The sequence below is a fragment of the Hetaerina americana genome, unplaced genomic scaffold, assembly GCF_022747635.1.
Source record: "Hetaerina americana unplaced genomic scaffold, ioHetAmer1.1.p SCAF_6, whole genome shotgun sequence".
Classification (NCBI taxonomy): Eukaryota; Metazoa; Arthropoda; class Insecta; order Odonata; family Calopterygidae; genus Hetaerina; species Hetaerina americana.
In genome coordinates, this window is record NW_027287205.1 from 17,133,610 (window position 1) to 17,146,487 (window position 12,878).

General features: G+C 37.5%; 1 protein-coding gene across 3 annotated transcripts in view; it reads left to right on the forward strand.

Moving 5' to 3' along the window:
• The window catches only part of Sara (Smad anchor for receptor activation), a 64,933-nt gene that overhangs the window by 21,863 nt on the left and 30,192 nt on the right, over positions 1 to 12,878 (forward strand). The window contains exons 9-10 of one of the 3 annotated variants that reach the window (XM_071593695.1): positions 2,849 to 2,944; positions 10,711 to 10,857. The exons of 1 other annotated variant lie outside the window; for it this stretch is intronic. In XM_071593695.1, coding sequence (XP_071449796.1) covers positions 2,849 to 2,944; positions 10,711 to 10,857 — 243 coding nt within the window. The remainder of the gene's footprint in view (positions 1 to 2,848; positions 2,945 to 10,710; positions 10,858 to 12,878) is intronic. One more of the 3 variants, XM_071593696.1, reaches the window with a different exon arrangement.

Sequence of the window (12,878 nt, forward strand, 5' to 3'; positions counted from 1 at the left end):
AATAATAACTGCATTATTTTCAAATGTCATCTCATGATTTTTTATTAGCATCTTTAAAAAGCTGATGTTCTGATATTGTGTACTTCATTTTCATGATAATTGACTACATTTTATTACCACTCTTCAGAATAATCACTTTAGAGACTAATCAAAGGCATTAAATTCCAACTTACCTAATTTTAAATCTTTTTAGTCTTACTGCCATGGAATTGAGCTTACTTCTTCCCATGCTAAACTCAAACTGATAATCCCCTCTATATTTATTTGTCATCCACCTTATCCTCTTATCGATCATCTTAAATACCAACTTAGCTGCGTGCAAAACCACAGTTTTTGTTTCATAGTCTCTACTTGTTATTACCTTTCCCTTTTTTGGGAAAGGAACTATCACTGACCTGAAGAAAATAATATATGAATTGTTTAAGATCGTGTATCATCTTCATCTTTTCACCAATCATGGAATGAAACAACCTTGATTCTTTTTCCTTGATTTTAAATGAGTTTGTAATTTTCCTCAGACTTTATTTTACGGTACAATGCATTTCACCGATTTGTGGCATTGTCAGGTGACCTGATGATACCACAAGTCGCTGTGCCATAAAGTCTGTGGAAAATTGCAAACTCATTTTATATGGACATCAAACAATTACACAAAGTGTAGCATGAAAGTGTAAAGCAAATGAATACTTTTTTACTAGAAGGAAGTCTAAAGGGACATTTGTTTTTGCCAATGCCTCATCATTTTCTGAAAATGTGACTCAGCATTATCATTAAATAAACCTCTAGCGCACGTCTTATTTCTAGCCACTGTCTTATTCGGGTGATGTTTCATACTCATGGTATGATGCAACAGTTTCCCATGGCCTCCACTTCACATTTAGCCTGTTCTTCTAAACTTAGTACTCCATTGAAGTCTCATGAGTTTCTGAATGATGAGGAACGCCGGGATTTTTTTTGACATTGCCACTTGCCATGCGCAAATTAGCAGAGTGAGATGGCCTTTCTTTGGCTTGTGGCCGCGCAATGCATTCTACTCTGTTGTTATGTGTACATACATAGCTTTGCTTCAGCATTTTCTTCCAGAAGAGACCCATCTTATAGTAATAAAAAATCAGTTGCAGTAGGTAACCCTCAGAATATATGAGCTTCTTGAAGTGGTTAATAAAGTTCTCTGTTGCCTTTGACTCTTGAGCTTGCTTCTTCACTATGCCTCATAATGCCATGGATGCCGGCTCTTCTCTTAAACTTGGCGAACCTCACTCAGCTCACCTTGATTACTTATTCGGCCATTTATGGTCCTGGAATATTGTTAATGAGGTTGGTGAATTACTTTTGTCTCCTCATAAATGATATTCTCATTAATAATGTAACATTGCAATTAATTTACGTTTTTCTATATTAGAAGCAACCTTTCAACATTCTCGAGAATATATAACCATTGCATATAAATTCTAGTCACTCCCTTTGAAGTATCTACATATAACCTTAATTTTGTCCTTAATCTTGAGGGTAGAGCAAATTGCTGATGTAGACTGATTGTATTAGCATGCTAGATCAGCCACACTTCAACTGTGTTCTTACTTTCCAATGATATTTCATTTCTATTGTTATGTTTATTCTCTCATGGTTGTCTTCGATCAGCTTTTGTTTTTGGGTTTTTATTTTTTATTTGCATAGTACCCAGGAAGCCAATACTAGGATGTGTGGGAGGAATTGATAACACACAATACTAATTATGGCCCAAAACACTTTTCCCCCCTTAACATGGTCAGACAGCATTATTTTGATCCCTTATCGTTTGTGGGAAAAGTCTTAAATATTTGTGATTTTCACTAAATCTCTCTCTGATTTTATTTACATATATCCTACCGTAGTATGATGGGGCTAATAATGCATTTTTAACATCATTGCTAAAGAGACATCTTTCCAATATATAATCATAATATTTTACAAATCAAGCTCCTTTATGCTAGATGCCATCCTATTCCACTAACAAATCAACTTGATGAAGATCCCATGCGCTAGCAGCATATTCTAACCGAGGCCTAGCGAGTGAAAGATAACATTTCTCTTGAATCTTTTTATCACAATTCCTTAATTTTCTTCTAATAATTCCTATTATTTTGTTAGCTTGTCAACATATACCCCATCGCCCTATACTCTGCAATTCTTAGCATTCCTTTGATGCTTCTTGCATTGTATAATTCAGTCATTTGCATCACAATTCATCTTTGACCTCTCTAGTTCCTCCTTTCCATGTAATCTTGAATTGCGGCTCCTGATAAACTTTATCTCCTCAGAATGTGTCTAATTTGCTTCCCTTTTCTTGTTGCATCCTTGTTTTATAGAATTCCATCTTCAAAAGAATTTTTTATTGGTCTTCTGGTGCATTTTATTATACATTTTCCTCTATTGGTGGCACCACCTTACCATCGCTTCCGATATTCTCTCCTGCTTTAAAGCTCTATACTACAAAGCATCATCATCATCACCTGTATATAGATACCTTTTACTAGTAGATACCTGGCTTCGAATATTCCTAATTACCTTTGACACCGCTGGCTTTGCTAATGGTGGGTGATATATTTGGGTGCTAGGTCTTCATGGGGCAAATGCCTCACTCAAGTAGCTGGTCTCCTTTATTAATACAAGTTATTTTATGTACATGAATCCCCCTCACTGTTTTAGTGCTAAGTTTGAGGTGTGATTTACCATCATCCATCAAACACCAACTATCAGGTTAGTTTATTTGATTTTGTACCTCCTGAATGAAAGAAAAATGGTTATCAGCAATCATCTAATATTTACTGTTTCAATATCAGACTCAATGTGATTTATCCTTTTGCAGTGAGTTCCACGGTTAGGGGAAGCACGGGTCTGTCGGCTGTTCAGAGGAAGATTGCAAATCGTCTGGGGAAGAGGCTGCCAGGAATGGGGCCACCAGGTGAGCCCAGATTTCATAGTTCCCATTTTTTCCTTCTTTTGAATGCCTTTTCCAAGACTGGGTGACACGTCACATCATGTAACAAGAGGGGGGTGGGGGGAGAGAATTTGTTCAAAACGGCAGCAATTGGAATTAGATTTGATGGAAAGCCATTTAAGATTAACCCTGATTAATTGGAGAATTTACCTTAGTCCATGTTTGTAGGCATAAAACTGATATTCATTCAGAAATTACATTCTAAGTTTCAAAACCTGTAAGTGAAGGTACACGTTAACTACTTATTTTTGTGAGTTATAATTTGAGTTAATTTAGTGTAATGTTTTTGCACAATTATAGTTAGCTTGTGCCAATTTAGAATGCATATGGAAACAGCAAAACTGCAATAATGTAGTAAAAATGATGGCACATGTATTTACTTGAAGCCATATTATTTCACCATTCACAAACATTACTCTTAGCAAGGGTTATTGTTATTGGCTGTGCACCTTATTCAGGATACATGTCAGTTTTGGCAGCTTTGCCTTCCCTGCACATTCTGCTTTTGCTCCCTCAGGTATTCCCCCATCCATGCACAAACTTCCTTCTCTCTGACTTCAAACTTTGTGCATGTTCATACCATGTGATGTATATAATTGCACCAACCTTTTTTGTAGAGTAAAACTTGATGCTTATTAGGGGTATTGCCCCAGAGTTCTTAACCATTGGTCAAAATACAATGAGATGTAGATTAGTGTATTAATGTAAAATAATTTTTATGAATTGGCAATATAGATTTTCTCAATGCATAAAGAAACTTCAAAAGTCTCTTTGATGTGATAGAAATTGTTCATCCCAGGTTATTTTGCTATTGATATTCTTTTCAACAACTCAGTTCATTGTTGGGGATCGAGATGGTGTGGGGGCTTACGTACTGGCTTTTCACCCTGAGGGCCCGGGTTCAAATCCTGGCGGTGTTGAATATTTTTCTGAGATATCTCGATCCCTACTAGAGGTGCTTTGTGGAGGGCACTTTGAGTGAGTACGCTGTCCGTCAGATGGGACATTAACCCTCTTAGTGCGGCGGGGATTCCAGGGGTACCAGTGAGAAGTGCGAAGGGTAATTTGAGAAAATGTATCACCTTAGGAAAAAAAACGTTATGAAGTTCTTTGTTTAGATGTCCATGTGCAGTTTTTTTATTTTATAATAAAATATTGTAGTTAATAATGATGTCATACATTTACATCATCTGTAAAATAAATGTAATTATTACAGTATCATAAATTTGAAGAATATTTTTTTAGCAATAATATTTTGATTTTTCGACACAACAATAATATTTTTTTAAAAACATTTTTCAATAAAACTACAATATTTGAATATAATAAAGAATCAAAAAGACATGTAGAAAATATTATAAATAAATAAAGAAAAACCAGTGAATTGCAAAGTTTTTTTGTCAGCCTCTGTATAGTTCGATTTTGTTGAAAAGGCTGATCTCACTGAGTCAAATTGGGACTTTTCCCCTTTCCTTGAGGCTGCGGCAATGTGCTTACAATCTAAAGGAAAAAAACAAAGTTCTAACTCACGGAGAACTGCTGACTATGTAATCCAATACACAGGGCGCAAATGATTAGATAGGATGGACGACAAGAGAAACCAAAATGATTACAAAGCAGTGCTCTCATTCAATCAAGTCTGAATAAGCGGTTATATATCAACACCACGACACCACAACACATTCAAGAGATTACAGATGAACACAGATTAGTAGCCTTTCAATGGCTTTTCATAGTGGAAAGACCACTCAGAAAAAAAAACGAGCTGACAATTAGGCTGAACTTCCCGACATGTACAAAACTGAACGAAAAATTATAGTACGAATTATACTTTTTGAAAAGCATTTAAAATTGCTAATAAAAATTAAAAAATTAGTTACATAATTCTATGGAATTCAACCTATCAAGCCCAAAAACCATAAATTATTAAAGAAAAAACCATAAGTTACAACAATTTAAACAATAGCCTACGCAAGAGCCGATATATCGACCCGCCGCACTTTTCGCCAGGGATACGAAAGCCGATATATCAGCCCGCCGCACTATTAAGCTGCGGACCCCTTGGCGCCTTTCATAAAGAGTAGGCTAATGCCGGCGCCGGGTTTCTCTCCACCCTTCATCCTTTCCTATCTCCAATGGCGCAAATGACCTGAGCTGTTGGTCGCCTCCCCTAAATACTACTACTACTCAGTTCATTGTGTATCACCCGATATAGGACTAAAATTGTGTAGTGACTGCTGAATTTTATCAGTACTTTAAACTAATATGTGGGTTTCACAATGATTCCCTAGGAAATAATACAAGGGTAATCCGGAAGGTAAATGCCGTTTGTGTGTAGCATGAGAAGTGCTGGGAGTAGCACCGCCATATTGACATTGGTGTACGCAGTTTATCAGTATGCTTCTAACTGTGCTAGGCGGAGCATCGTACGTTCATGCGTTGCCCAGTTATAGTCTAAAAATGAGTGCCATAAAAGAAACTCCTGCCAAATGTGAAGTGCTTGGTGTAATACGATGTTTTTGGGCAAAAAATCACTCGGCAGCCAAAATTCATCGTGAATTGTGTGCAGTTTATGGCCCAAACATTATTATGAGTGAAGGTGTAGTCCATCAGTAGGTACGGTTTTTTAAAAATGGAAAAACAAACATTCACGACGAAGAAAGGAGTGGTAGGCCTTCTCTTGTCAGTGATGACCTACTGAACAAAGTGAACGAAAAGGTTTGTGAGAATTGTTGATTCACGATCTCGGATCTTTCTGACCACTTTCCTGAAGTTTCTTGAAGCCTCGTACACAAGATAGTGACAGAAAAACTAGGCTACCACAAGTTTTGTACTCGTTGGGTACGCTCGGCCTCACACACCTCGAAGAACAAGTGAACTTTTGGAAAAGTTGGACATTTTTGACCATCCCCGATATAGCCTGGACTTGGCTTCAATGATTTTCGCTTTTTTCTATACATGAAGTGGTTGCTTGCATCTCAGCGGTTCAACAATGGCGAAGAGCTTCAAAATGCTGTGACAGGTTGGCTCCATTCACAGGCAGCAGATTTTTATGAAGAGGGGATTGCAAAGACTGTTGAAAGATGCGACGAGTGCTTGAACCGGTGTGGTGACTATGTGGAAAAATAAAGTAAAGTTTTAGTTTTAAGATGTATATAATAAAATTGATCTATCTTCACTGGTTTAATTTTTATTTCAAAACTTCGGTTGCATTCTGGATTACCCGCGTAGAAGAAATTACTGTATATAGATTTTTAGAATTTTTCAGTATGATCTCCTTTTAGCTGGATACAAGTTTCTCTTTGTTTCTCCAACTTTTTTTAAGCCATCCAAAAAGTATGATTTTAGAAGGTTCTCATAATAGACATCAGTGTTAGCAGTAACCTTCTTGTTTTATGTGAATTGTCTTCCGCTGAGCCATTTTTTTCTAATTTGGAAGAAAAAAATAAGAAAAATTCACTGGGCTGGTCAATATGGTGGATTTTTTAATGATTGAAACTTAAATTCCATTATATTTGCCATCAAAACTGCTTAGGTGGAAGAGGGTTGATGGAAGATTGAGGATTGATGGGAGAGGGGTTTTTTCTTCACTAAATGAGGATGATTTTTTGTCATTTCTTTGCTTAACCAGTGCAACAAAAATGATACATAATACTCGCCATTACTTGCTAATAACCTTTCTGTCTATGATCAGGCATGTCTGGAACTAAGGTATCCCTATCTATGTCATATATTCTTTCTATTTTTTAATGTGCCGGCCTATTATCCTTACTGTGTAGATCCTCTATGTATTATTTCCATCTCTTGAATCTCTTATGGCTGAATTAATAATTCTGCTGACTTATCTTTGATTTTTTACTGTTCACTTTGTACTTCTTAATAGATCTTTCCATATCACCTTGGATGGACTTAACATGTTTATATTTCCTATCTCCATCTCATGCCTGATATTTTCCAGCTTCTATGCCCTCAGCATTGTGCTAACTTTTCAAGTTCATATTTTCATGTGGGCAATCATCTTCCGTGTCTTCTTTTCTGCTGTCATGTTCGTGACTGTGCAAGAATTTTTTGTGATGGAGACCTCTTGAGTCTTTGCCTCCTCAGCTTCTAGGCATGACACTTGCCCCTGTGTTCTTAGTCCTGTAGTTGCTGAGTCTCATTTTCATATTTGGTTTCATCATAGAATCATGGGATAAATAACTGTGGTAGTCTCTCATTGTCCTTGTCAATGTAGTTATTTTTAACTTGCCTCAATCATTCAAATGCATCCGCAAAGACATATGAATCTAATGGGGTTAAATGCCTATTTAGCTGAGGAATAGCATCCACATGGACTACCTTTTGTGTGGCTCCTACCCTTCAATATTTCTGGCATGGGTGATTTCACTAGGAGAAAATGTCATGTCTCCCGCCAGCACAACTCTAGGGGTCATCAAAACTCACAAGCCCTTCCACCACGTCAAGGTTACCATCCTTAGGAAGGTCAATAGAATGATACACTAGATGAAAGTGATGAGTTAGACATATTTTGCAATTTATTTTTGGTGAAATTTTAGCCTTTTGGAATTAGACGCTAACAATTTGTTATATTGTGGAACAGTAAATGCACTGCTGGGGTGGTTTTGAACAGCCTACTCTGGTGCACAATGGGTCTCTTGTTTCTTTTTTTTCTGTTGCTGATGGACATGGGTCACAATTTCAGAAGAACTAAGGTTTCCCTTAGCATTGTGAAGATATAGTTACAAATATTCAGACCATCAAAAGTCATTATGTATGCATATATGTAGAATGAAAACATGTTTCAAGGTCAAGATCAATCCTCTGAATCATATGCAGCAAACCTCCATGCATGGTGAGATGTATAGAAGAGAGTGGAAGAACTTGGTGTTGAATTCGCTCCGGGTAGCTGTCACAGCTACTTCATTACCTGTGTGCTTCCTCCCTGCCTTATGTCTAGTTAGACCGACATTATATCCTCCTTCATTTCTTTCATTTTTCAATAACTGATCATGTCTTCCAAGGAGCTTGCTCTCATCCTTCCTCTCCCCCGCCCTGAGCCAACAGTCTCCTATTTCTCTCCCTCTCAATGCAAAATCTTCTCAATCCACTTTCCCTGTGGCCTCTGAATCCCTTCGCCTACATCCTTCTCCCTCCCTTTTCCCCTATCATATTGCCGTTAGTCTTTCTAACTTATTCTCTGGCCTCACCTCCTCTCCACTTCAAGGTTTGTGTGACCACCAGCCCTTAGTGGACTTTGAACCTTCTACTGGAACAACTCCTCTGCCATCTAGTTATTTCCTTCTTTTGTCTTACATCAACAACTGATTCTTCTTCAAATTGTAAAATGCTTATCCTTCTAGTATTTCAATCCTCTGTTGATACACCTTGCCTTCAAATCTCCTCTCACCTACCGAATTCTTTGCCTTAACTTCAGTTGGTGGCTTTTAAACACTCAGAAATGAGAAGTAATGATCATTCCTGAGGGAAGAAAGGTATTTATTGCTTTAGAACTTTTTCCACCTTTCATTGCACTGTAAGTCTTTCCTTCAACCTTCATCATCTTCAACTGATATGTCCTCTATGATGATGCCAAACACCATACTTAGACATGTACTACTGTGAAGCTTCAAATTTAGATGCCATACGTTTAAATGATTTAAAAAAAGTTATTGTTAGAATGACTCTGATTGGTCTCCATGTTAATTGTTAATGCAGTGAATACGTCAAATTTACATTTCTGATTCATGATAAATTTTCTCTCGAGGTTGTGGTTGAATTTTTATCGCATTATCTATTTTTTGTTTTTTTTTGTTTCCATTTTTATTTTACATTCCTATACTTACTAATATTTTCAATTATGTAATGTATGAAGAAAATAATTTCAGGCATAATTTGGTGGAATCGTTTCCGTTGAACATAGAATGTGTGTTCTGTAATTTTAGTTACTTTAACTGATAAATTGTTGTTTGACATGATTTTGTAATCAAATCTTAGATGATCCCAGAGATGTACAGTACTAATGTGTTATTTGGAGTAGCACAAAATAAGTTTGTATTTCTGCGGTGAATAGCTTTTAAAACATCATTTTACGTAATACGTCGATATTAATTGTTAGTAATTGATCTTAGTTAAGCATATTATTTTATGCTGTTGTTGATTTAAAAGGCTACAAAAGTGTTAAAGGATGACACAATGTAAATTGAGTCGAGGCTAGAAGTTATGAAAGAAGAAATTGTAAATATAGAGTTCTGGCTGGAAAAACAATTCAAATTTCAAATCTGGTTTAATGTGAAAGAACCAAGTTCATTCAGTAATGAGGAACAATTCTCTTTACATTGTGTGTCAATTGCTTTATTTCATCATATTTAGAATGTGGTCCGTCAATGGGAATAATTGGCATTGTATTAAAAGTGAAATATTCTTATATCCTTATATCCAAAAGAAGAATCAAAGATGACACTTGAATCAATGATTTAATGCTCTACATAGAAGACTATAAATTCTTATTATTCATTACAATTTTATTTCTTAGGCATGAGAACAAACTGTAGGGAAAAGGTGACACTTTGAAGAGAAACTTGAGGCAATATGATGCTTGTAGCATGATGCCTATCAGTGTTACTATAAAGTGAACATTTGGGTAGTAATGGGAATGAATTAATGGTTCTCCATCAAGCCAAACTAGCATGAGGACTGATAGTGCCTTCCTTCCATGAAAGGCCTTTTTCATGTGAGATTGACTATGGTTCTATTGCCTGTCTCTCCACTAAATGTGTAGGCAATTTGTAAATGTTCATGCATGGCCTACATAATAGGGCACCCTCTCACAACCTCTGACAAACGAACATAGGATTAGGTTGTTTTCTGATTTTAGGGAACTTGTATTATAATTAATTTTACCTTACTTAGAGTGCATATTATATTGCCATCTTGTCACATCAGAGTAAAGAGTATAAGATTATTCCAAATATATATATCGGGAATATAAAATAAGTGCTACAAAATATTGAACAAAACTATGAATGTGATGCTATTGAGTTTATTTGCATTCCAAGGTTTTCATTTGACTTAGGCTACTACTGAAAGAGAGAGCAGTGGAAGATTACTAGTATTTGACTTCTTCCACAAAAAAAAACCCTAGGTAAATGTGGTCAAAGAGACTAGAGAGGTACAAGAAATATTATGAGCCCTGAAGAATCAATGATAGTATGTATGAAACAATGTTTAAACATGACAATGACAAAAGAAATATGCAAGCTTATGGAAATATTCAGGAGGAAATGAGAAAATGTTTGCATAGTCGTAATAACATGAACATGAGATTTTGGAAACTATGCCCAAATGCAAGAAGGATGAGAGGGGTATTTGCATGGATGGGTTTGAGCATTCGCCACCATATGCCGAGGCCATTGAACCAAAGAAGTTCACTCTTGAGAGGTTGAACTGTACATGCTTTTTTTTTGAAATCAATGAATTAAAGAAATTGATATGGAATACATGCACGTAACTGTTGGCAGTCAGTTGTTTGCTTCCATAAAATGACATCAGTTTGTCAGTCCTTCCCTCAGTCTATCAACATCCCTTCCCTGCTCGAAGATGCTATGGCAAGCTACGATTGTTCCTTCCCCCTCTCCACTCTCCTCATCCTTGATGTGGGTGGGTGGGTGCCTACCTGACACCAGAGCCTTCCCCATTCCTGCCTTCTTCTGAGTGTTTGCCATTCCTTTCAGGGTCCAGTCCGACCCCTCTGTTGTTGCCTGCCATTGGCTCGCCATGTATCCATGGAGATGCCCCGCCTCCGATGATTGTTGACCAGTCAACGGCCAATGGCATGGGGGCAGTGGGGGCGGGTGGAGGAGGATCCGGAGGAGGAGCTGGTTGGTCCCTCACCCTCTCTCTCTATCTCTCTCTCTGGCAGAAGGAAATTTTGTCATGTTGTGAGGACCTCCCACCCACCCCCACTCTCTCCTCCCCCCCTTGGGGGAGGAGGGGTGGTGCACGCCTCTTGGCTGGTGCTGCTTTCAGCATGGTTTTTTATTTTATGCACAGATATACCCTCTGCCTTCTTCCTTTCTCCTTCCTCCCATCTACTCACGCCCATCTCCCACTCTCCCCTCTCTCTATCCCTGCCGCTGTTAGCTAACACAGTAGTCTTCAGTGAGCTCTCTCTAGCTGACAGGAAGCAAGCATTCAGTTGTAAGCTTAATAATGTGTTTTTAGTTCAATAGCTTGTTATGTCATTTGAAATTTTTTACCAACTTCTTTTAGTTGTAAGTGGTATAAATCATCAGGACTATTTGTGTTTTACTTACTTTAACAACTCATCTATAGCTTTCTACTTAATGATGTCTTTTTGGCAATTAGGTAGTTCTGCTGAGTTACATAAATTCCTAGACCAAATAAGCTATTTTTCATTATAACTGGGTGTAATGAAAACATCATTAAGTGGAAAACTGCAATGATGTCAATGAATGTAGGTATTATGACCTCAGGGTTTTGCCTTAGGTGCTGCCACCAATGTTTACATACCTAGGAATTGTATCAAAGATACAAAGCCCTGGTTCTGATGTTATGTAAAATTTTCAAAAACCATTAATGGCCCATCCAAATTAGTTTCAATGGAGTATTATTGAATCTTCCAGTTCATCCGTGCAATTTTGTGCATGGTAATATTTCATTCCTACACATTTTAATGAAATCATGCTATTTAAACGCATCATTTTCAAATAAAAATATTGTATTAATTAGCATTGTGATCAGGGAAGATTTGAATGCAATAATATCTGTGATTTTGATAATCCTGTTAATGTACATGATCCTGTGCAGCCATAGTAAGTAATGCGTGTGATTGTGAATCAGTGGCAGATTTTCATTGTAAGTAGTTCAAAGCGTACGTTAAGTCAGTAAGTGCGTTAAGTAAGGGCTCTTAATTTTTTTGGAGCTGGGAGTAAGCTAGTAAAATGTAGTTGAGGTTAAAATGTACAGAGGCATTCTTTATGTGTGCAACATGTAGACTGCTGCTCCATATGGTGCACAGGGTTCATATAGCTGCTGTTAGAGTGAGAAGCATTGCATCGAGTGAGAAGCATCAAAGGAGAATGTTGTAACATGACAAGGAAAGCAAGAAACTTATGGGTGAGGGCCGACAGGTGAGTATGAGTGAGAAATTGCCTCTGAAGTAGACACTGCGTGGGATCGTAATGCAGACAATCATTCACGAAACGTGAAAATGGAGAAATTTTCTATGAGTTGAGGTAGGAGGAAGTTTCTATGAGTGCCTCGACTACTGGCCAAGAAATACAAGGCTGCATGAGGGAGCAATGTCTCTGGTGATGATGCCATGCCTTTCTTTTCATCAATTGTCACAATGAATAAGACTCAGAGCTGTTTCTCCATCCTGAAATGAAACTTCAGTTGGCCCTATGGAGCACACTGTCTCCCTGCCACCGAAGGAATTTTGACTTCCTGCCAATACCAAGAAAAGGATTGTGGTCATCTCTTAGGGAAGCAAAAGTAATAGTAACACTTTGTGTCACAAGGGGTGATGGCTGCATCATCATAAGAATTTGTTTTGAGGACTACTCTCCTTTCAGAATTACAAGAAAGATGATGAGGAAGAATCACCATCAAAGTCAACCCTCCCCCTCCTTGTCGAGTGACCTTAACTCGGGAGTTTCTTGGTCGCAAGATTTTTTGAGTGGTGCTTCATGCACCTGACTCTTTTGGCCTTTTCAAACAACAAAGGATCCACTCTGTGGCTATGTGTGCAAATGCCACTCTAGCATCAGCAATAGTGCACCAAAAAGGGCAAAAGGGACCTCATCTTGGAGGCCATGGAATAATGGTGTTGACAGTGTGAAAAAAAATTATTTTTACTACTAGAAGATAATGTTGAGAT